A 23,494-nucleotide genomic window follows, 5' to 3' on the forward strand; every position below is an offset into this window, starting at 1 on the left:
TCCAGAAAGTCTTTTTCATTCCAACCATTCAACTGCGCATCCATCGTCGTGAAATTGCTTTAGAAAGAGAGCGGGAGATAATCGAGAGAGACAAAATGAAATTAGAGGGCTCTATGCATGAGTGCTACACAGACGAGAAACCTAGGCTGTCTCACTTTACATGCTTGCTGTCTATCTCTTTTCGCGCATTTGTACGCCTGACACGCCATCTGAAATATGCGGCGCAATGTTCGACTTGTACCGTATTTCATGTTGTGCTGCGTTAAACTGCGCAAAAGATATTCTTGTTTTAATAACTCCGTATCCCAACAAACTTCAACGATCAATTCGCAAAACTAATTTAATAATAAATAATCGCGTTAAAGAATAGGTAGGATATGTTTGTTTAAGAATCGTAGAGAATATCTCTCTCACGCGTTCAGTTGAGGGTACATTTGCTGTTCGAAAATGTGGGTTGCGATTCACGATATCCGTCCAGCTAATCCCAGGTTGATGACTATACTGAACAAGGGATACGATCGAAAGAACGACAGGTATAAATAGTATGGTTAAGACACTTAGTAATAACTGTAACTGATAACATACTTGCATGTACAAAGAACAATCGATAATATCCACTCGCGGCTTTAAGCTGTAGAAATTCAGAGACCAACTAAATATTATTGTAACCGTTGGGTCGCAATCACGATCCTCAACACCCTATCAGAGAAACTTTTTTATAGCATTCATATTCGTATTTGTAGTGTACAAGTTAAACATCCCGCCGAGTGTTCCAGATGGCGCACTAAGCAAATGGATGCGCAAAAAGAGTGAGACGGCTAGGTTTCGTGTCCATGTAGACACACACGCAGAGTCCATTACTTTCGTTTGTCTCTCTCGATCAAAGGATAGGAATAAGAGGGCGCAATATGACGAGGTAGAAATGGTTTAATACGGCGAGGCATTAGTGCATTTTTCAATGGCAGGTAGCTTTGATATTGATACGAAATATTAGTATTCGAAAAAATGTAAAAATGGTCTAAATAATACTTGCGGTTAGACGACGATTCGTACAGATTGAATAAAGTCAAAGTGCGCCATTTGAAGCATGTAGCTGGCAAGCCTAGTTTTTAAAAGATGCATTCCGAAGAACACGTTGGATTTGTAGGGGAAGGAAATTACGCCAAACCGAGCAGATTTGTTTTTAGCCAAAAAATAAATTTCGTAATAATGTATTGTTCTTATACGAGATATTATATAGACAGTATATGATACTATAGTGGCATAAGGTAGACAAAACAGAATGATCGATGCTTTATCTTTTAAATATCATTACAGTTAATTTGTCCCGAAAATACAAGCATAATTTAAAAGTTCGTGTAATATTAGAGAAGAAGAAAACAAACGATTATTTACTAGAAAAGAGGAATTCGAGGATCATATTTTATAAATGGTAAACTATTTTTAACAAAAATTACGCTAGGATAGAAAAAGGAGGCTTTGACTAAAACTTTGTATCTATGACTATATCTTATTTCTGATAATACAGATTTCAGTTGATACTGCAGGTTGCGATACGAAAACGGTAATGATTAAATATGAAAAAGAATGAACCACAGGCTAGTGCGATTAATTTAAAATATTTTAGCAAATATTGATTTACAATAGGTATTAATAATAGCTTTGACTTATTAAAATTAATATTTCAGAAACGCTGAAACTTTGTTTGCTAAGTAATTAGCACTCTGATGAGGTTATATTACTAGTTGTGCAATGAGTAACAAACTAAATATTGAACATTGTAACCAACTACAATTACGAATGTTCTTTGCGTAAGGATTGGAAACATCGTTACTTCAGAAAGAATTGATTTGCAATATTCTGAAAAACCGTAAATATAATAATGAATGGACGGCAATGAAAACACGAAGTGTTAAGATTAATTTCACTTTAGAAATATTAACCACTTCTAATTACGTACATCGCATATATCATTTATCATTAATAATGCATACTTACCATCGATTAAAGTGATTTAATTTTGTATCAATGTTATATTAGTTTGGTTATAGATGTTTAACATATACCAACTATAATGTCTCACAGAATATATTGAAATTAACTGAGTGAACTTTGTAAAAAATTAACAGAAGAAAGATGATTATCGTTTGTCGAAAGGTTAAAAGGATGCACCAGAGTTAATACATAAGAGCTATTTACGATTTGTCAAACTATATTTTTCACAAAGCATGAGCAACAATTAATAAGTTATTGTTAGCTGAAAACTGAGCAAACGATAGCCATAGTTAAAATAATAATCTAAAAAAGTCGCCATGTCAAGTATTGCGAATGTATTTCAACTCAGTCATGTACGATTATTGTACAAGCTATTTGTTCTGTCGGCGAAAATCGGTGCAGCTATAATAAACGCATCGATTAAAGGAATTATATCGCTTGGTTCGAAGAACTTATTAGGAGAAACCGTTCTGGTAAATGACGACAATATTAAACACGGCAAATCATCGAAGTATTTTTAACATGCGATAGCCAGACAAAAATTTATATTTTTCTTTAATATTTTTAACAAGCTACAAATAATATATAGACACTTAAAAATTTGTTTAAAGTTTTTATCGGTTTAAGTTTTGCTTAGAATTACAAATTCAGCTTCAGCAGTCGCAGTCATCTTACGCTTAGATTACTGGAGCTGGGCACGGAATTGGTCGTGAATTAGCCATTCAATTAGGATCCCTTGGATGTATAGTCGTTTGCTGGGATATCGACTTCAAGGCGAATCAATCAACGATAAGAGCTGTGTCCAAAAATGGAGGAGAAGTGAGATACTGTAATACACTGTCAGCAAACTGTATCTTTTAAAAATCTTGGTCGCGAAATGACCTTAAAACCATTATATCGACTCCTTTGTACGGTTTCATTTGAAATTTTCTTCATCCTTCATATCGACGTAGACATCTAACTATTCTGTTTTTCTCAGAAAAAAAGCATGGAATTGTTGGTGTTCTTTTAGGATTTACAGAAATCGTATTATATCAAATCAGCGTTAGTTAGGCTAACGTTAAACAAAAACTTATGTCGAAAGATGTTAAAATACGCTCTTATTTTGATTTTGTACAACTCAGGTGTACGGCTTTCTCGTGGATGTGTCGAACAGGCTAGAGGTCTATGAAACTGTAAAAATGATGAAAAAGCAGAAGATACCGGATGTCTCGATCTTAATTAATAATGCTGCAGTGCTGTATCACAGCCGGTTCTTGAATCAAGATCAAGACCTCATAGAAAAAACATTTAATGTCAACGTCCTCTCGCAATTCTGGGTATGGATTTACCGAATATTAGCTCAGCGAGAATTCCGAAACTAAGTGTACCATATAACAAACTATGTTTCTGTAAAATTAATCATTAATGCAACAGTTATTTTATCTACAGTTATTTCTGTCTTTTTTTAGCATTCTCTATCGCTACTTTCATCGTTTGAAATATTTCTTTATAATTTTATCAGACAATCCAAGCAATCCTTCCGAGCATGATACGGAACCAAAAGGGGCACATAGTAGCCTCGTGTAGCATGTGCGGCATGTACGGCGTGTCCGAGAAAGTGACGTACTGTTCTTCAAAGTTCGCAGTCCGAGGTACAACTTACTCTGAGATCCTCGTTCTCCGATTAGATTATGTAACGATTAAATCATCGATTTGCTTCACAGGATTAATGGAAGCGCTTCAAGAAGAACTGCGGTTGGAGCCGAAGACCACTGATATACAATTTACGACCATTTACCCATTTTATGTGAACACCGGATTAGCCAGAGACCCGAAATATAGGTACGAAACGACCGACAGGTTACGAATCTTCGACATCTGATTTGAAACTGAAACCAATTTAAATAATCGGTCAATAATTAGTATTTCACTTATTTACATATGGATTTCATCGAAGGTTCCCTTACATATTCGGCGTTGTGTCAGCAGAATACGCAGCCCAAGAAATGATTAAAGCAATAAGAAGAAATTATACCGAATACGCGATACCGCGATGCCTCCTCACTCTGAACGCAATCAACAGGTTGGATCGTTTAATAACACGGGATAACGGAGAAATAATTGTCACTGGTAACAGCTCTTTTGTTTTCTTTCTCAGAATTCTACCTGACAGCGCAATGAGGCTGATTCTCGATTTCCTCGCGAACATGGAACAAAAACAGTACAAAACCTTGTGACGGAAGAGACAATTCGGTTTAATAATTGAACAGTACGTCTGTCACAACGGTAGGATCGCGTTGAAAAACTCACAGATAAAAACCAATGTGAAGTAACATTTAGTGGAAGAATTACCAGAACACGTATACCAAATTTCCAAAGATTTGATTTACAATAGCCGAATCATACTTAATCTTAAAGATTGCTTATTATTTTCTAATGGCTCTTTCGAGTAACCATTAATTTCGCAATGCGAGCAGATAATCGAAACACGGGTATATTCCTCGTAAGATCCGAGACCTTGACCATGGTGATTGAACCGGACTGGTTCAGCGTTTTACAATACGGGACCGTTAGACTGCATCTTTTCGTATCTGTATGAGGCCGATGTCGCAGAATTTGACTACACATTTCGGTATTTACTTAATTCGAAGCGGTCGGTGTGAACGTGCTACTGATCGGCTAGAAACGGTGAATTCTAAAGCAAACAAAGCCAGGAGTCTGGAAGAGAGGAAGACGGGAAGGACTGACAGAGGCGACGACCTTGCGTACTCTCAGCTTATCCCAACATGTTCGAATGGAACGATATCCAGTCAGGTTGGAGCTATTTGAGCGTGCTGTCAGGCGGTCGGAACGCGGGAACTTCTTCGCGAACTCGTTCCTAATCGCTCACATCTTCCGCGGTTGCATCCGGCGTTCCACTACAGCTTGTCTCGGCTTCGAAGCTGGAGCGTCCGGTTCGCGAGTTCTATAAACATTACCTTGAACACTGTCGCAGAGTTCTCCTGAAATCGATTTGAACGTTCGGGTAATGAACAGCTAAGTTATCAAGTGACGATCCGACCATAGCCGTCAACCATCTCTTCAGCGTGCAATCCGTTCTTCTTCGACAAATTCTTGGTCGTTGTGAAACATAGTAATCGTAATCTTAGTGCTTTACACCGGAACCAGTGATTCATCGTCGCAACAATTATACTGGACTACTCCTGCATTTTCATACTTAGCTTGGTCTTTTCTCGTGCTGTAGTGCCGCAAGTTCAAGGTAAGCGTCTATTGTCGATGATATCGTGTTATTTGTAATAACGATTTTAATGATAAAATTGATGGAATTGCGTTGAGAAATATCTTGTTAACGATATTGACACTGATATTTCGCTGCATACTAATCCGTGATAGTTAATTGGTCTGCAATGACGTGATATTTATACTACGCATTTACGTGTTGGTTGTTCTGACTATCCATTTAGTAAAATAAACTAACGTCAATCCATGCAATCATGTATTTTCTTCCTTATTTATGGAAAGAACTTCGCAAGTTTGTGGATTTTTATTTTTATAATTGTAATAAAAGATCTAATATTTTTCGAACAATTTACAAATCGATGAAAATAATTCATGTCGAATTGAATTGTTATCTTGAAATATTGCTGCAGTTTGACAACAAAATGTGGCGCAAGATGAATGTTTTTCCAAATGCTTTTTTGTTCGATTTATGATGATCTATCTTGGACTCACGATGATCGTAAAGTAGATTTCGAGACAAGTGACGCAATCGGGTAACAAAAGCTATACATACTTCGATTGACTAAATAACTCGGATCCCCCGGAAAGACCTTGCGCAACTTTCGGAGCAATGACCATGCTCGCACGGATAACGACGGAATCCTTTGTCAAAATACAATGGTGTTGGTTCACGTCGTCTGTAGATCATATCGGTAAACCTCATTAAATCAAGTGTTTCGGAGCTAGTTCCACAAAAAGATGAAGGTTCTCCAGATGTATCTGAATGTGCATACAGACTACCGTAGACGATGTAAAAAATGAACACACGAGAATCCATTTAAATTATCGTTACATCTTTTGCTGCATATATGTAAATTAGTGGTATAAAAAAGTGAAGAAATGTTTAAACTTGAAAAGTTATAATATGATATACAACGAAGTATAAAATGTATACTATATACGTATACAGAATTATAGAAACGAAAATCTAAAATAATTGAACTCGGTGTCATTTCTCAGTTTATCTAATATTTATTAAACTCCAAATTATAAATTAAAAATTTTTATCTTGTTTAATGTTACAGAATAGCGAAAAATGACTATTACCGAGTCGTAGTTGGTCATTCGGTGTGCTGCAACATAATATGTATAGTTTAGCATAATGGAATGCGTTTGCAGATTTGCAAGTCAAACACTTGTTACGTACGGAGATTTTCTCCTGACGTTTTTCCTTTCTTCTCGAAGGCATACGCTAAATAACGTCGGCGGGGAACAACGGTCCTTTCATTCTAAAAATGAAAGAAACATCGTGGTGAAAGAAACATCGGCCAGTCCACGCACCTTTACCTTTACACCTAATGTGGCGACCCGGTGGTGAAAGAGACATCGGCCAGTCCACGCAATCTCCAACCTTTTACACCTAATGCGGCGACCCGTTGATGAAAGAAGCAACGGCCAGTCCACGAAATCCTCCCAAATTTCCGCACAAAAATCATTTACCTCCGGCCACGTGTGCAGTGGCCCTCGGCTCGTAACACACTCGTCTGACTCGTGAAGATTAATTTTGCTAGAATGTGCTTCTACACGAGATGATTTTAAGTCGAAATGTTAACGGTTCGTTGGAATAATTAAATTGTTCACATTCATTTGACGTGAACCAGAATTTCTAGTACCCAAAACAGGTACCAAAGCCAGTTTTTCAGCCGTGTAAAAAATGCAAGATTTTAGTAATGATTTATTGAAAGAAGGAGCTGCTACTTCGCTCGTTTTCTCGATGCTTTCAGCGTCATCATTATCACTTACCAGTTAGAGATTTTTTTTCCAGCACTAAGAAAAAGTTACTCGTTGACCCTCTTTGCTTAACGATTAGTACAAGTGAAAAATAAATCGTTGACAAAGACTTACTCGAAAACGGAGTAGTTTCAGTTAGAAATTATTGCTCATCAAAGATCGCGAGCGCATTCCCAAGGCCAAGGGGACGCATACACGTTTACCTTGGAAGATTTTTTAAGGAAGTGTGGCAAGTTCGCGAGCAGTTTTCACAGACCGTTGCGTTAACCACGCTCAATGAAGTGTATGCTGTTAGTTCAATCACGCAGTCATTGACACAAAGGGCGCAAGGTGTACAACCTTACACCGCAGGCTATTGTATTTACCATTGGATGGGAACTCCAATCAAGTGTTTCGTTCCGGTAACCAATAGAAATTCTTATATTATGTTGGCTGCTATAAGCAACATTTGTTGAGAAACTTTCAATTGTTAACCTTCTGTTCTCCATCGTCCGCAAAGTGCTTAGTATTAAGTTCGTTACATGTTCTCTAAGATGTTACCGTAACTCAATTATACAACTTCATATTCAAGAATCAGCGATTCGATCAAACGTAAATTGCCCATTATTCAGTCATATATGCCATAAAAGAATAGCTGTTACTTTGAATCGTTTAACCTGCTCAATAGCTCCTACCTATTTTTGAAGAAACGCTTAATTATGTGTCGGTATTTAATAGTACATGCTAAACATCGACAGTAGCAAACTTGTTTAGCGAAATCGCTTTGTCATTGTTCAATTATTTATGCTCTATCACGTATTGTGTAGATCGCCAGTCATTCAAATCCTATGAAATACTGAAGTCACTCGTAGCTTGTAATTAGTTGATACGCAATTCACTTATAAGGAAATGTATCTCTAGGATAGCGTGTTCTTTTCCATTGAATCATTTCGGAGAAGGACAACCGCTTAACCAAGTAACGCACAAAACCTAGCGTACTTTTGTCATGTCTTCTTACGTTGATACGAGCTGGTATAATAATTGTAGCACGACCTTTTAGACGTTTGAAGCTTTTTCCCTTCTCACTTTTATTATTATAACCTACATAGAAACCGCAAAGACACGATAATACTTTCCGTAGTTATAAGTGCTGAGATATAATTATCAATGAATTACACAGGATTACACAACCACTATTTTAGTTTAGACAAAACATTCGATTTTGACAATGACCAGGCAACATGACCACCTTATTATTTATTTAAGCTTTCCATGAACCATGTTATTTTAGTTGAGAAAGTTTCCAATAGAATCATTAGCAACGAAATCAAATAAGATGATCGCATTGCACAGTCCACCCTGGAAAATTGGTTTCTTCAACATCAATACTACTTCAAAGAGAATTGCGTTGCGTAAGATAAAATGACTTGTGAAATGCGGTAGTATACGATGCTTTTGTATCGCTTTTAATAGCGTCGAGCGTCTCCGTAGACTTCACTAATAGATCTTCAAACGGGGAAGTGGATTACCACGATAATTGAAACAGTGACAATTGAGTTATCATCTCAAATAAGAGGAGAAGAATGCATATTAATTCATCTTTTCGCTGAATTAAGAATTCTCTTCTTGTTTTACTTCGCGTGCATAATTCTTTAACGTAACATTAAAGTAGTGTTTCGTTCGATAATAAACACTTTGTTTTGTAATGTCACTTAATGATATATAATTTATTGATTCATTTATTCATTAAACCGGGCAGACCAATGAAGAATCAATGTGACGGAAATATAAATAATCGCACATTACACCTGTGGGAAGTGCAGCAATCATATATCTCTCTTAAATCGAAATAAAGTTTATTCTGTACTACATAAGTGAAAGGAGGCAAAAGATTAAAATAATTTGTTTTTGTTTCAGTGAAATGTTTGTCGAAAACTGCGAGGTTCCAGTGACGAATTCGAGATTTGGCAGTCCTTCGTCGACAGTTTGGTTGATTCTCGCTATTGAATTTCTGATCGGTGGACTTGTATCCGGCCTCTTGGCAATTCTCAAGTTCGTGAAATCGTTGCTGCCTAAACCACCAAGAGATTTAACTGGCGACGTGGTCTTGGTAAATTCTCTAAGTTTTTTTTATTACATCTTAGTGTTATACTCTAGTCGATGGAAATCGAAAACTTTACGATCTTATTTTTGGTAGGCGAAGGCGAAGACAAATTATCGAGCAAGAGCATTATAAGATCAATTAGGAACATTTAGTAAAGAAGTTACGAAAAAGAATTAATTGTTAGTTCATTGTAGAAGTCTGATACGACGGAACATGTTCTCTTGCTTCAGGTAGCTGGTGCTGCTACGACCCTCGGCAAATCTCTCGCAGAGGAGTTTGCTAAAAGCGGATGTTCCGTCATCTGCATGGACCAGGATGCGGAGGCGATCGAAAGGATAGCCAGCAGCCTGAACGCACGCTACCCTATTGTGGAGGAAGTGAAGCCATCGCATAGGAAAGATGCCTCGTCAGGACTGAGAACAGAGCAAACCGCATACCAATGCGATCTTCTAAACAGAGATGACATACGGAGAGTAGCCGAGAAGATTAAAGATGAGATTGGTAGAGTCGACATTCTTGTGACTTGTGTAGGCAGTCTGGATGAAGATATTTTCGACACGGCCAGCAAAACATTAATGAGCCATTTTTGGGTAATGTTCATTTTATCACATGGTCGCGGAGAAACAGGCTCGGAAATATTAAATGTGTATTTTGCTTTCGTATACGCTGACTAGTTTTTCTGTTTTTGCAGACGGTTTTAGCGTTCCTGCCATTAATATTATATCGTGAACGTGGCCACATTGTCGGCGTGACGCCGGTTGCATCGAGTCGCGATGCATACTACGGTTCAAAAGCAGCGATAAGCAGTCAGTATAAAATAGCATTGATGCTTTTCGAACGGAAATTGCGGAGCGACAATATCGTTTCGATGTCAACTATTTTCTGCAGGTCTCATGGAGAGTTTGTGCCAAGAGTTGAGCAACCGTAGCAGCCAGCTGACGTTTCTGGCGTTCTCGCCAATCGTGAGATGCGGGTAAACACAATCTTGAAAATTCTTTTGCATACCTCGTTCAACAAGTTGACGATCATTTTCTCCGATTCGCTAGTTTAATATTTTGCACACATGTTGCACAACTTGCAGATCATAGTATGAATTATCAATGTCAGAGGTTATTCAGACATAGAACATTGACGACGTTTCTCCTTCTCTAGTGTTATGCAATTTTATTTATTAATATTTCCATTGATCGCCCAAGCACGCCAGAAGAAAGCGGGAAAGGGGTGGCTGCGGACATCGTTCAGGCAGTGCGGACCGATCGGAATACATTGAACACCGACTGGACGTCTACGCTCTTGTATCGGATGAGGTACATCTTTGTGGATTAGCGTAAATAGATAGAAGCGCAGAGAATTGCAGAATGAATATTTATAATTGTTCTTTTCAGTTGCGCAGCATATCACTGCATAGCGACGTTTACGGAATGGGTTCATTCGCAAGGAGCCGATTAGCGCAGAGTTTATTCGTTTTTCCAGGTTATGAGATATACGATTAAACAAATCGAGGTGTATAAAAAAATGATAGCAGAATTTATACTTTTATAGTAGGTTGTCGAAAAACTCGTACTGTGAATCGAGAACTATGTACAAAAACTGACGATACAGAACTGTTGATGCAAGATAACTAAATGAAATTAGTGTAGGAAGAATACGCAGCTGCGAATAAAGGCACAATTTATTCAAAAAGCAACAAGGACGACAAGACGGTCGCACAGGAATTTAATGTAATGACTTGGGTCCGTTCGGATTGATGATACGCGCAGTTCAGTCGGGTACCAGAACATCGTAATGGCCGCTGTCCGAGTTTCCGGTGAACAGGAGCCTTGCGGTTTGATAATAAGAGCTCACATGGTTGTGGAACACCCGCTTTAGTTGATATCTATCTCGGATTTCTCGATAAATCGACAAGTTCATGTAATTAATTTTAGTGGCCACTGTGCACTCCAACTCGCTGGCAAATGTGCCTACTATGCTCATATAGTCGCAGTAGGCCTGTCGGTCCGATATGTTCCATTCGGCCATCACGAAAGGTCCATACTCGTACCAATTATCCTTGATGTGTTGCACGACCTGTTGGACGACGTTAAATAAATATCAACTATAAACTTGATTATTAAAATCGCAATTCAAGTTATTCAAGAAATTAGTAAGTCCACGTTGTAACATTTTCCAAATGTTTCGTAATTAGGATATGAAGCGATTTATAAATTATTGTAACAAACAAAGACTGTTGCCAAGGCAAGTGCGTTAATGTCTGTGAAATGATCACTAGTAAGTCAAAGTACAGCGCTAGGTCCTATTCCTGCAAGTTTCTCCCTCCCTAAGCAAACATTTGTCTCTCCATCGTTTTAGTACGCATCCAGTTCTGGAGTGAATACTGTCTTGGCAGTAAATCTCTCAGCTATCAAAGCAAATCAATTTCTGTTCCCACCCTCGCTAATTGAGCGAGTTGCGCCTCGAAGCCGTGCAAGAATAGGACTTCCTAGTTGTACCAAGAAAAATGAAGCGCACCATTGTACGGAGGTGTCGGTGTTCATCTTCGTTTCGCCATAGAATGTAACTGATCGCTCGAAACATGCAATTCCCATCGCCGTATATGTTGTGCACGCGAAACGTGCCCTCAGCACACCTTAACCGAGCCGTACCTACAAGGAAATTGCGAAAACGTCAATAAGGAAGCGACAGACTGTCGACAAATGTTAGGAGACCTTTTTTGAAAAGGGTAAAACGTTTGTTCTTAGGTTTACGGGCCCGAACGGTTCTGGAATCGCGCGGGATTAACTCGGTGCACGAATTCCAATCCGTGGGCCGGAAATACGGGAATGTCGTTCCCTCAATTCTTGAAGCGTTCCAGACGTTGTCGACGTCGCCACGATCAAAATATTCTTTGTCTCTGAGACAATTACACCTTTTTTCATTCTTGATGAACAGCGGATGAGACACCCGCCTCTCTATCGACAAGATATTCTGACTAGTGCGCTATTTGAACTGTGAGCTGTGCAATTACTCGCATAGTGGGCAATTTGCCCAAAAACGTGGGTAAAACCTTTGCATGTTATATGTTATTTGCAAGTCGTAAACTATACAATCTGAGTTTGGTATTATAATTTTTTACTAGCATAAAGAACTACCTTTGTAAGATCATTTTTATAGGTACGGTGACTATATGTCCTTTATTTAAAAATTAAATTAAAAAATCGAACATAAAATAACAGCGCCAGTGATGGAATTCATATAGAAATACAAACGTTACCTAATATCAGTAGTGTGGGGGGATGATTGTTCGCGACGAAAAAGGACAGAGTTTCAATTTTCTTTACCGTCTTCGAAGATGCGACTACCGAACTAGGAACACACAGCACAAGGTAAAAATAGTGTTTTCAAAATTGTTAAAATCTGAACTTTAGAAATGTCCTTTTTAGGTTTCCTTTACGATCGAAATATGATCTCGGCTTCATAGATTGCCGCATTTTTTGGTAGTATTCAAATACGACCCAAAACGGGTAAAAATAATATACTCGGCCTATTTTCAAATTGAATTCATATCAGCAAAATTTCATATCTTGACGTTTTCATTTTGGAAATTCTCACGCACAAATTATTAATTGATGCTCTTCTTTTCTTGTTGTCAAACGTTGAATTTGCGTTACATATATTCATTATATACAGGAGAAGAATAATTGTAGGACGGTAAAACGAAGTGTTTCGGATACAATTTATTTAATAATAATACAAAATGGTGTGTTACAAGATTATGTATTATATAGAAATTTGTAAATAAATGAACCCTTTCTAAAATCAGTATTCAATTTTTGAAAAAATTGTATAATGGTTACTAGTACTATTTATACTTGACACGCTGATTAATTGATAACACAAATTTTAAGTGGGTACTCAAGTAAATTTTTTTAAACGAGGCGTACCATATGCGAGACGATAAATCTAAATGGGTTTAAGTGTTAGCACTCTCTGTTATTTAAAAAATCTGAATTAAAAGATAACAGCATGTCAGTGGCACTGATTCATGGTGTTATATTTGTAATTGTGCCGTAACCTTTGGATGGTGTTTTATGCGTTTCAATGAACTCGAAGGGGTTAAGAGAATCGGTGTGTAGCGTGTTGTGCGTTGTACGATTGTGTTATCGGCGGAGTGCGAACGTTTTCCCCTTCTTATCTACCATTAAAATGGAAGGGATTAGCTCGAACAAGGTATAGGTTTGTGGCCGACGAGCCTGGACGAACCGTTCTACCCCGTCACAAAACTAGTCTCGCTCTCGGGTACAAAATAGTACCACGGACGAACCGTGTGCATGTCACTTGCACCAGTCACCCACGAGAAAGGTACGAGGAACAAGTGTTGAAGAAATATGGCGGCGCATTGGAACGTGCAAGTGTGATGCAGCGTACGCGCAACGAAACGCTCGTGTCCGATTGACCAAAGAGGCCTCGTTCGCTAAATATCTACCTGGCCAAATGACATGGGAATTTGTAATCGAAGGCACTTCCTGCTGACAATATGTGTCTTACAACTCGTGAGTTTCCTGACCAGCAAACACGATACTTTTTAATCCCTTTGTGTATCTCTCCATCGATGTTATCATTCGCGATCGCGATGCATTCCGCAAGCGTGCACTTTCTTTCTTTTACGAACCGAATCAAATTTCATCTTGTGTATTCAAATCGAATATTAGAATCCGCTTCAAACTTACGTTTGTCGGAAACGAGTATATGTTGCAGAACCGTGCTACCATCGTTACGTGGAAACGATGAATCAGTTTACGAACAGTTTTATCGATAATGTGTCGCGTCTCGATCACACGCCATACACTTGCTCGATTATCGTATCGTTTTATCGATCCGGGGGTCGCTGGTTTATCTTCGCTCCAGGGAGATTTCTGTAGAAACTGGCTGAATCATTTATAAACACTGCTTTTCCTACTTTCTATTACTTTCCTTGGCTCAATATGAAAGTTGGGCATTTTTCATTGACTAGGTCTACTCCAGTTTAATGGCTGATAAGGAATACTAATTTTCTGGTAATAAAAATCTCTTATGTAATGCTTGCATATAAAACTTTTTTTCTGAAAAGTAATGAATTGCATTCTGTTGAGATGATCTATGAACTCACTACGAGTCTCAGCAATTAATTTGGTATTTGGAGCATAAGACAATTGTAGCAGATTATGAATGCATTGCACAAAGTGTTCACAGAAATTAAAGGAGTTGATGTTGACCTGTTTACATTGACTTCATCAATCTTGTTACTGATGACTAAAATTACATCTATATTCTTGCCTTCATTTTGCAGATTACTACTGTGGAGCGCCAGGTTTTCGACTTTCTAGGCTTTATGTGGGCACCAATTTTGATTAATTTCTTCAATATTATATTTGTGATCTTGGGTTTTTTTGGGGCCTTCCAATGCAGACCTAAATATATCATATCTGTAAGTAACAATTCTTATATTTGTTGATATAACAACACAAACTAATACATATTGTTGCATATACATTATTATTTAAAAAAATTCTTGATTATTTCAGTATTGTATATGGAATACTATATGGTTGGGATGGAATATATTTATGATATGCTTTTACCTCGACGTGGGCATACTGGACAAAGTGAGTGATAGTATTGTGCATCTTTATGACCAGAATTATAAATTAGATATGGATATCATATAATAATTTTGAAATACTTTTCAGAATAGCGATATTTTAAATCTGGGAACAGGAAGCTTCTCATGGTGGCATGTTAATGGACCAGGTTGCAAAGCCATTTATGATGTTACAGAACCTGAATTATTTAGACCTGCGAGGCCTAGCAATGTAACAGACTGTGTATTAGATTATGAAGTAGTTGAAATTTTACATGCGTCAACACAATGTATCTTAGGTGTATGTATTCTTTCTTAAAATAATTTCTCGTGAAATTCTTTGACATTTTCACTAAACATAATGTTTTTTATATTTCAGTTTATTGCAGTCGTGGGTGGTATTTGCCTCAGTAAAATTTTCCTGGAAGAAGATGATAGCTGTAAGTATCAAATTTAAAAACGTTCATTTTAATCAATCCTACCATCAAATCATTATAAGATGCAGTTCTGTTGCGTAAAATTGTAAAATTATTCAGAATTCTCTTTCGGGATTTTCTCTGGTGGTAAGTTCAGGTATAATTAGCAGTGGTAATGGTGAACAAGAGCTGCATAGAAAAGCAAATCACGGGGATTATGAAATATCTTTGTATCACTTTTATGCAGTGAAATACTTCACGACTGAACATTTTTATTTCTAAATAACATATTGGGATTTATTATTGCTTGAAAAGAGGGTTGTCGGTTACAGTTGATTTCATTGGTGGATTTGATCCCCCATTTTGGTAAGTGCTTTGCCTGATTCATTGTTTGCACGCATTTTATTTTTTATTTTTGGTATTTGCCCATCTCAGCACGAGTAAAATTATTATTTCTCGAAATTGTCGACGAGAATGTCACTGCATTGCGAGAGATAACATATTCTGCATCTTCGTATTAGCGTAAACTTTGTGTCTGTTCACTTAGCTCTATGAAATTACTCGACTAGCATGGATCATTTATTGAATATTATTTTATAATTTTTTCCTTCTTTTTGCAATATTCGAATGGTCCAAAAGACCATTAGCTGTCACGATAAATAAAACTCTCGCGAGAAGAATCGTTTAAACAAATAGATGCGACAAATTATGATCTAATGTAATGGGTTCTGCGTCATATTTTCAGTTGACTTTGTGGGAGGTGATGACTTCGGGTTGGCAGGCCACACACCGTTACATCCTATGTACGTTAGCTACTCGGCTCTTCCATCACCTGCCCACCTTCACAAAAATTCCACTCAAAATTACTCGGAAGGCACTGTTAGCTCTCATCAATCAGTCAGTCACGATATCAGCTTCCCAAAACAAAACGAGAAATTCTTGAACAACTCGGTGCGAAGTAAAAATAGTTTCCGTAATGACACGATCCGAACCACCAGAAGCAGCGTGTCCAATCGCGACCTAAAGTACGTTGATTACTCAAACGATTATTCGAACCCCTTAGATCATTTGCAGAGACCTGTGTCGCCGTACGACGAATACGACTCCTTGGATAGTGCGGCTAGGTTGAGATATCAAAAGAACAAAATGTATTATCCTCATTCGTCGAGGTACAGTCCTGTCGCGTCCCCACGTGCTAAGTCTCGCCCTATCTCGTCGAAACAACCTAAAGCTTCCGGTAAGCCTAGAGTATTTACGGATCATATTCGCGAGCAACCGCTTCGATCTTATTACTCGGATCCTAGATTGGCGATCGAGAATCAACCAAACGCAAACAACCAGGAACATCCGAGTAGACCCCATAATCATAGAGATAGCAGACCGTTGTCCTTGTATGCCAGTAATTTTTGAAACGGTCACAGCCCTCAGTTCTTTTGATCTTTTTTCCTCTGTTAGGGTCCCTCGTCGGGTTTTTATCGCGGGTTTAAATTGCGTACGACTGATGTTCTGTGAAGCACTCGGCGCTGAGTTAAAATTGTCAGAGCGCAACACGTAATTCCTATACTTGCCAAATAGATAGAACGATTAGAGTAGCTAATTTAGGGTGCCTTCTCCATCTACGATCCACGTTCTTGTATAAATGGGATCCTCCATAATTTTCTGTAACATCACGCCTAACACGTGTTCGCCACGTTTTTCTCTTGTTTCTCTCTCTCTTTTCTCTCTCTTTTTTCTCTCTTTTCTCTCTCTTTTTAAGTATTCTGACTGATTGTTTAATCGGATCTTGTGTTCAATAGCTCCGTTCATTTTCGTGCTCATATTGGGAGTTGTATACACTTAGGAATGGTACAAATAACATTGCATTCACCAATTGTCTTCGCTTCTTTTTTATTCGAAATTGTATCTTGTAAAAAAATATCTGTGGTACCAAACATATTTATTTCAAGTTTTCACTGAATTAATTTCACTACTTTAATTATTTTTAAGTGGATAGTTATGAAAAAGTAATTATCATATAGAAATTCTCTTTAAAAAGAGAATCACAAGAGAAAACATCTATATATGCTTACAGAGAAGTACATGCATAATACTTACTTGAAACTAATGTCGACAGTTTTGTGCCTTACTTAGGTGTATCTAACCCCTTAATACATTTTCTCAGAGATTTATTTACAATTAGATATTTGTGGGTGGTTATTATTTGCGAAGCATACGTATAATCATGTTCCGTGAAGCAACATGAATTTATACGGACACACGCACTGTGATACGTATAGAAATATGAACCATGATCATAATCGAGACTTTTTATCAATTGTAAGTTTTTAAACTTGTACTTAGTGACAAATTTCGTGTTCTCTCTTATTTTTTTTTAAATATACCATACGATGATGTGTTGCCTTATAGAAGTAACAGCCTGAAATAAAAATTTTATTGTAAATGGCCACGACTGCCGTAGGCTCGTTCGAAGCTATATTGTTTTGCGAATGGCTTGAGAAAGTGACATTCGATGGAATCGTAGGTTGCATTTGACGAGCTTGTTGTATCGTGACGATAAGCTAGTTTCATTTCGTTCTTCAGTGCTGCGGATATCTTGATTTGACGAATGTGTCTGACAATGATTAGTGCATGCTAGTTTCCATTGTACGATTATTTTTCAGTTCAGTAGAATGTTTATTTTAGGTTTTTCATTCGAGCAACAACTAAGGTATATCGGTTAGATGTAAACATAGACTTAATATATAAAGCAAAGTACGCGTGCAATCGGATATTATAAGATACAACATTGGACTTAGTTTTACGTTGTCCGTCATTATACGTATGTATATGTATATATAATACTTTTTCGGAAAGCTGATACACGACATTCCATATAGATTATCGAGTACCTAAAGGTAAATCCGAGGTGTCAAAAAATTGTACATTGAAGTTCCTTGTTTCCTCTGAAACGAGGAGGTGTTCGTTTTTGCTTTCTTCAAATAGACTGCACAAACTAGGGTCGCGCGGGATGTTCTACGAATCGCGGTTTAAGGGGCGATGATAATCATTGTCGGTCGAGTGTGGCGAACAGATTTACAGAACGAAAAAATAATTCACTTGCCGAACGTTGTTTGAACCTCCGCACACGTAAAGTCCACGCACATGTCCTCGTTCCGAGTGATCCGCTGGTGCGGCAATTAAGCTGCAAGTGCGATCGGATTGCGCGTCGCAACGATTGATAAATGAATATTTAACGCGATCTAATAATAGACCGAATACGAGAAGTATCTCCTGATTCGTTGACAGGAAGTTGTAACCACAGAGAAATAGGAAATACTTGTTTCGAACTTGAGCGAGATACGCAACCTGTATTCATCGCACACGATCGGCTATTATCGTTGGCCTCGCAGGGTTCGTAAAACAGCCTGCTTATCGATCGAGTTTGTTTCTTTATTTTTTAAGTAGGTTTTATTGAAGCATCGTTACTTATGGATTACATACTTCGTACACGTTGCAAACAACTAGTGCAGGATACACGAGCACAAATTGTTACTTGACTTCCTTGCGGTGTTTCCTGTGGGGCATATTTAACGGATTCGCTGTTTATTTTTTTTTTTTGTTACCGTGGCTCGGTAAATCCAAATTGTACATACGTGTACGTTTCTTTAGTCGATGTGTACGCATTTCACACGTAACTTATTTATGAGAGCAACGTAGTTGAAACTCTGATAGAACCTCGAGGGTTGCACGCAATTGGGGCTGGAATTGCATGTTGATTAACCGATCGGTCGCGTCTGGCCTTCCACTTCTTATCACAGTACCAATACTCCTTTCGCTGTCAATTTGCAATTTTATTTATTCGCAAGCTAAGCGACTATCGCCGATACGCGTTGCAACCGTCGAGGTTCTACCGTGTTTAGCCGAACAAAACACACCTAGCCGTTTCTGAACGCGCTACTTCCGGTTCAGGTGGTCGAACGTAGTGCAATTCTCTTCCCGTTTGAAGCTTGTACACAGTAGTCGCGTGTATCTCGTTTAAAAGGCGTAGTTCTTAGTTTTATATTTATTTACTGTATCATTTGATTTATCTTGGTGCGGTTCATTGGCGACAATAAACGTGCAATGCTACTACTCGCTTGCTTTTTTTATTTATTAACCCCCACTCTATCTATTTCTTTCCCACTCTAACAATCTCCTCTTGCGGTATTCGGGAAACTGTTTTTATCCGTTTACTTGTGTCGCTACCCTTTTTTTCTGGTTATCGTTCACCATAAATTTCTACGTGGCTGAACGCGTACCGCATTCATGATCGATGTTACGCGTTTGTGTTTCCAAACTAACGGATCTGCGGGATCGGTAATCATTAGTCTGCGGTATTTCGTGCATTTCTAACGTGCAAGATTCTTAGATTCCTCAGAAATCTATTTGTCGTAAAGGGAAATTACTTTACTCGTAACTCATTTAGTCGAGATAATAACGTAGACTTTTGTGGTGCATCGCTTGGGGAAAAAGTAGCCATTGTTGCGCATCTAGGAAACTAAACTGTACCAATTCCTTTCCATATCGATTTATTTCCTATATCTTTCCTACATACTGTTGGATATTTTTTCCCAGTTGTCCAATTGCTCCGATACTTTCTTCGTATCATTCGTTCTCTTCATTTCGCACGAAGGAAATTCGAGCTCCATTAGAAAACAGAACACGGAATTCTCTCTGTGCTTTAAAATCGTACTAGATCTTGTACAGCGAAACCGTCATTTTTATTTCGCTTCGAAGTAAACAATTGTTCTTTCTACATAAACTATCACTGATTCAAAGATTCAAGTAATATTTTTATGATACACAATTTTCTGTTGCTGTCTTATCGCACTTTATAAATTATATTAATATAGACCATTAGTGAAAACGTTTACCAAGTCAAAGAAATTCGTTCACATAGTGCACACAATACCTCGCTGTTTAATAACTATATTCTTCTGCAGCCGGAACAAGTCATTCTGATCTCGAAGCTCACTCGAAGCAAGCCATTTTTAACGCATTTGTGTCGATTAACATTGATATTTTGTGTTAAATCCCATCATTTGCTCCTACAGGGTGTCCCTAAAAGGGATCCTTTTTCCTGTTTCCATTGAGCTTGTAAATACCTTTCAGGGACACCCTGTATAGTCCGCTCAACCAGACGAGTCAGTAAAGCTCGGCAATAGTGGCTGAAGAAGCTATTGGCTGCCAAATGCCGAGCTAAGGGTCCACTTTGGTCCTTCTACGAGGACCCTTGCTTGCAAAGCCTAATGTAAAGCTTGATACACACAAGGGGTCGGCATATTACAACCCTGTGTCGAACACGTGGGTTTGTTCACACTCACTGGCTCGTCTCCCTGGACAGACTATAACATACGAGACCGTTCGGTGATCGTTGAGTTCCTTAGATTCCCAAGTCATTGGTTCCTCATGTGACCAGTCTCTTCGCTCTTTGTTTCCGTGACAGTACAAACTAAACGGAAGAAAAAACAGCCGAGGCCATTGTACAGCATCGAGTACTCGCAGCCGGAGCCGCCGGTGCACGACGACAGCGTGTCCCCGAAGCCGATGACACCCCGAAGAGTGAAGCGGCGATCGGTGATCTCTCGAGACGGGACAAGACGGTCTAGCCGCAGGAGTTCGCTGCGACAGTCGCGCAGAAAGAATCCTGTGAACCGCATTATGGAACACCAGGAGAGCTTGTACGCGAACACGACGCCCAGCAACCTGACCAACCAGAACGTGAACTCGCTGTCCCAGGGCACGCTGAACTACGACCGAATCTCGATGACCTGGGACCGGGACCGGAATTCGAACTGGCAGCCAGAAGCCGTCAACATGGCCGTCTCTTCGCCCGCCGTTTGGAACCAGGACTCGTCCAATAACTACTCGAACACCAGCAATTACGCGAACCAACCCTATCCGAATTGGGACGCCAGCAGCTCCACAAGGAATCTCACCGACAATTGGCAGCCGAGCGAAGTTAACCCCATGCAGTGGCAGGGTCAGAGCAATCCAACATTCCAGCAGACCAGCACCCAGAGTCTGAACGGCGAGGACCTGGACGATTTGTACAATAATCGACCAGCCAGCGCCAGGTCCAGCTATAGCAATTACCACGGGGTCAGAGCGACGCCCCAGGTGCCTAACAGGAACGATATTGTCAGACAGAGCAAGAGACAGTTCGTTCTCAGCGGGCCACCCGCTTATCAGGACACGGTTATTTAGGGTAATGTTCTCGGGTCCGCGTTCGTGGGAGCTGGGACGATGGGGAGTGGAAATTTAATAAATTCAGGAATCTGTTGTGGCGAATTGTTCGGCTGTTAGACGTCGCTGTTGATTCAACCTTTGCGCTTATTTGCATCTAGACGATGCTGTATTATACTTTGAAAAATTTATTTACAAAAGATCTCAGACACAAGTGATCTGAGACATCAAGATTACATTGACATAATATACTTGCACGTTAAAAAACTCATTCACTAAGTGATATTTTTTTTTAACATGAATGTATTAAAAATTACGTAATTCCATGATGATTAATGTCTTCGAAATTATACTTTGCTCATCGAAAAAAAAGTTTATGAAAAAGGATGCCTTTTCAATTTCTGCCTCGAGCGCAAATATATTTTCATTTCCTGCATAATTACGGCACATCTTAATGCAAATTATCGAAACAGTCTAGGCAAAAAGATGAATATTCGATATAACTTTGCCAGAAGGTTCGACAATGCTTTCGTATGCGTCAGCCGATTTGTTTGCTCTTGTAATTCTGGTCTGGCCACAAATTTCTTGTCCCTAGATCTTAGACTTCTCGAGAACAGACGGAGAAAGGAAACGATTGGCATAAAGGTTGAATCAGCAAATACGATTGCAGGATGATCTCATTGGTATCTCCCCGGGTCTCCCAAGGTTTCGATGTACTCGCGAACGTTGGCCATTGTTAGTAAATCATAGTATATGCTACGGCGATCTTATGTTAGAACTATTATTGTTAAGGTACAGTGAGCGTGGGAAGGTTCGCCCTTCCCGGCGCTTCACTGATTTTCAAGCTTTACTTAATAGCAGCGAAATGCGATTCACACGATTTGAGCTGCGTCTTGTTGTAGACTCTATAGAAATTCGTGGCGTTCGAGCAGGAGCAATCTCCACGAAATTTTGACAACGTTTATAAGATATATCGAGACTCACAATATTTTATAGATCTCGTAGGTTCTACCTTCTTATAATCTTTCTGCCTTTTATCTCAGGATCGAACGCGTTCGAGTTTTTCTCAGCGATGCGCGCACTCGGCTTTGCGGTTGTTTGCGAGCTTACGGTTCTCACGTTTCTCATGACCACGGAGATCCATGTTGCCGTTTAAACTGTGTTCATCCGAGGAATCATCTGTAAATATCGAATTACTGTCATGACAATCATCTTTATTTATACAGTTCGAGCCTTGTACACGATGCACTTACACGTAAAGGTTTAGAAGGGACGTTACATTTTTATATGCTATTTTCTAAAGGAGTATTTAAGATTTTCACCGAACGCCATTGCGTCGTTATGATAACGTCATAGTCTTCCAAATTGCGGATGGACCACGTTCTGTAGATGCGAACTGCACGGAGGCCAAAATAGATAAGGATAGAAGACAGATGATAATGCGAGTTGGGCTGGTCACGTGCAGCTTTTATACTGTTTTTCTATGCACTGCGCGCGAAAAGTGCAATAAGGGTTTTCATCGAAACTGCAAACTATTTTTTCATACGGAAAATCAAAATAGATTACGTCGATGATGTTGTCGAGCTCTACGTACTTAAGTACATTCGTAGATTACCTGGTAGAACGTGAAATGGAAACCAAAGTATTAAGCATCGATGTAAGTTATAATTAATGATACCTATTTGTAACTATTCATTGTAATTGTTAATCTGCCTCGAATCTTTCGCCGACTGTCGTACAACGTTAGAATTTAAATCGCGTCTCGTGCACAATCGATATTAGGTACTTAATACTTTATACATCGGAAGCCTATTAATAGGCGTCTCTATGACTGTACCCTATTAAACGACAGTTTGATAATCTTCTATTAAAACACAAAAGATATTATTACGATTGTAAGTGCTATTTTTATTGACCAATGTACCCGGGAATCTGTAGATATTAAGCATTGATTTTTAAAAGATTATCAACGCGTCGTTACTTCTTACAGTATGGATAAGTGTTTTTAAGAACGATCATCGATTATTCTATACACAGACCAACTTTTATTTCGCACGATTATACCGCGTATCAAAAATTTGGCACCTACCCCAATAGAAAATATTCGATTAGGATCACGAATGTGATGGAATTACTTGCGCAGAGATATTACAAAACAGAAATTGTACACGTATCACAGAGAATACTAATAAAACGACAGGTGATTTT

The 23,494-nt window shown here is 38.7% G+C and overlaps 4 protein-coding genes and 1 long non-coding RNA gene across 8 annotated transcripts; 3 read left to right on the forward strand and 2 right to left on the reverse strand.

Moving 5' to 3' along the window:
* Positions 1-938: 938 nt before the first annotated feature.
* On the forward strand, positions 939-4,500 carry Firl (firelighter). Its single transcript, XM_078180975.1, has 8 exons — positions 939-1,598; positions 1,689-2,468; positions 2,677-2,814; positions 3,120-3,314; positions 3,500-3,629; positions 3,702-3,819; positions 3,935-4,060; positions 4,136-4,500. Exons 2-8 carry the CDS (start codon positions 2,313-2,315, stop codon positions 4,212-4,214), a joined length of 942 nt encoding a protein of 313 aa, XP_078037101.1. The 5' UTR covers positions 939-1,598; positions 1,689-2,312; the 3' UTR covers positions 4,215-4,500.
* Positions 4,501-4,783: 283 nt separating this feature from the next.
* On the forward strand, positions 4,784-11,177 carry LOC144470124 (short-chain dehydrogenase/reductase family 16C member 6). The gene is made up of 7 exons (XM_078180974.1): positions 4,784-5,236; positions 8,884-9,076; positions 9,301-9,660; positions 9,762-9,876; positions 9,959-10,043; positions 10,267-10,377; positions 10,456-11,177. The coding sequence occupies exons 2-7, from the start codon at positions 8,888-8,890 to the stop codon at positions 10,517-10,519; spliced, it is 924 nt and encodes a 307-aa protein (XP_078037100.1). The 5' UTR covers positions 4,784-5,236; positions 8,884-8,887; the 3' UTR covers positions 10,520-11,177.
* Positions 6,212-7,203, reverse strand: LOC144470201 (uncharacterized). Its single transcript, XR_013494086.1, has 3 exons — positions 6,544-7,203; positions 6,404-6,485; positions 6,212-6,329 (listed from the first exon to the last, which is right to left on the reverse strand). It is a non-coding gene; the product is annotated as an uncharacterized LOC144470201 (long non-coding RNA).
* Positions 9,761-11,706, reverse strand: LOC144470126 (uncharacterized). Its single transcript, XM_078180976.1, has 2 exons — positions 11,579-11,706; positions 9,761-11,137 (listed from the first exon to the last, which is right to left on the reverse strand). The coding sequence occupies exons 1-2, from the start codon at positions 11,642-11,644 to the stop codon at positions 10,832-10,834; spliced, it is 372 nt and encodes a 123-aa protein (XP_078037102.1). The 5' UTR covers positions 11,645-11,706; the 3' UTR covers positions 9,761-10,831.
* A 1,577-nt stretch (positions 11,707-13,283) lies between these two features.
* On the forward strand, positions 13,284-23,398 carry Nkain (sodium/potassium-transporting ATPase subunit beta-1-interacting protein). 4 transcript variants are annotated; one of them, XM_078180973.1, is made up of 7 exons: positions 13,284-13,599; positions 14,376-14,513; positions 14,611-14,691; positions 14,776-14,967; positions 15,046-15,106; positions 15,828-15,885; positions 20,547-20,672. In XM_078180973.1, exons 1-7 carry the CDS (start codon positions 13,546-13,548, stop codon positions 20,554-20,556), a joined length of 594 nt encoding a protein of 197 aa, XP_078037099.1. In that variant the 5' UTR covers positions 13,284-13,545; the 3' UTR covers positions 20,557-20,672. The 4 variants fall into 4 exon arrangements, with proteins under 4 accessions (XP_078037099.1, XP_078037095.1, XP_078037096.1 ...); XM_078180969.1 differs by lacking the exon at positions 15,828-15,885 and having other exon boundaries at positions 20,547-23,398; XM_078180970.1 differs by lacking the exon at positions 20,547-20,672 and having other exon boundaries at positions 15,828-19,192.
* Positions 23,399-23,494: the final 96 nt, after the last annotated feature.

The sequence above is a fragment of the Augochlora pura genome, chromosome 5 (assembly GCF_028453695.1).
Source record: "Augochlora pura isolate Apur16 chromosome 5, APUR_v2.2.1, whole genome shotgun sequence".
NCBI lineage: Eukaryota > Metazoa > Arthropoda > Insecta > Hymenoptera > Halictidae > Augochlora > Augochlora pura.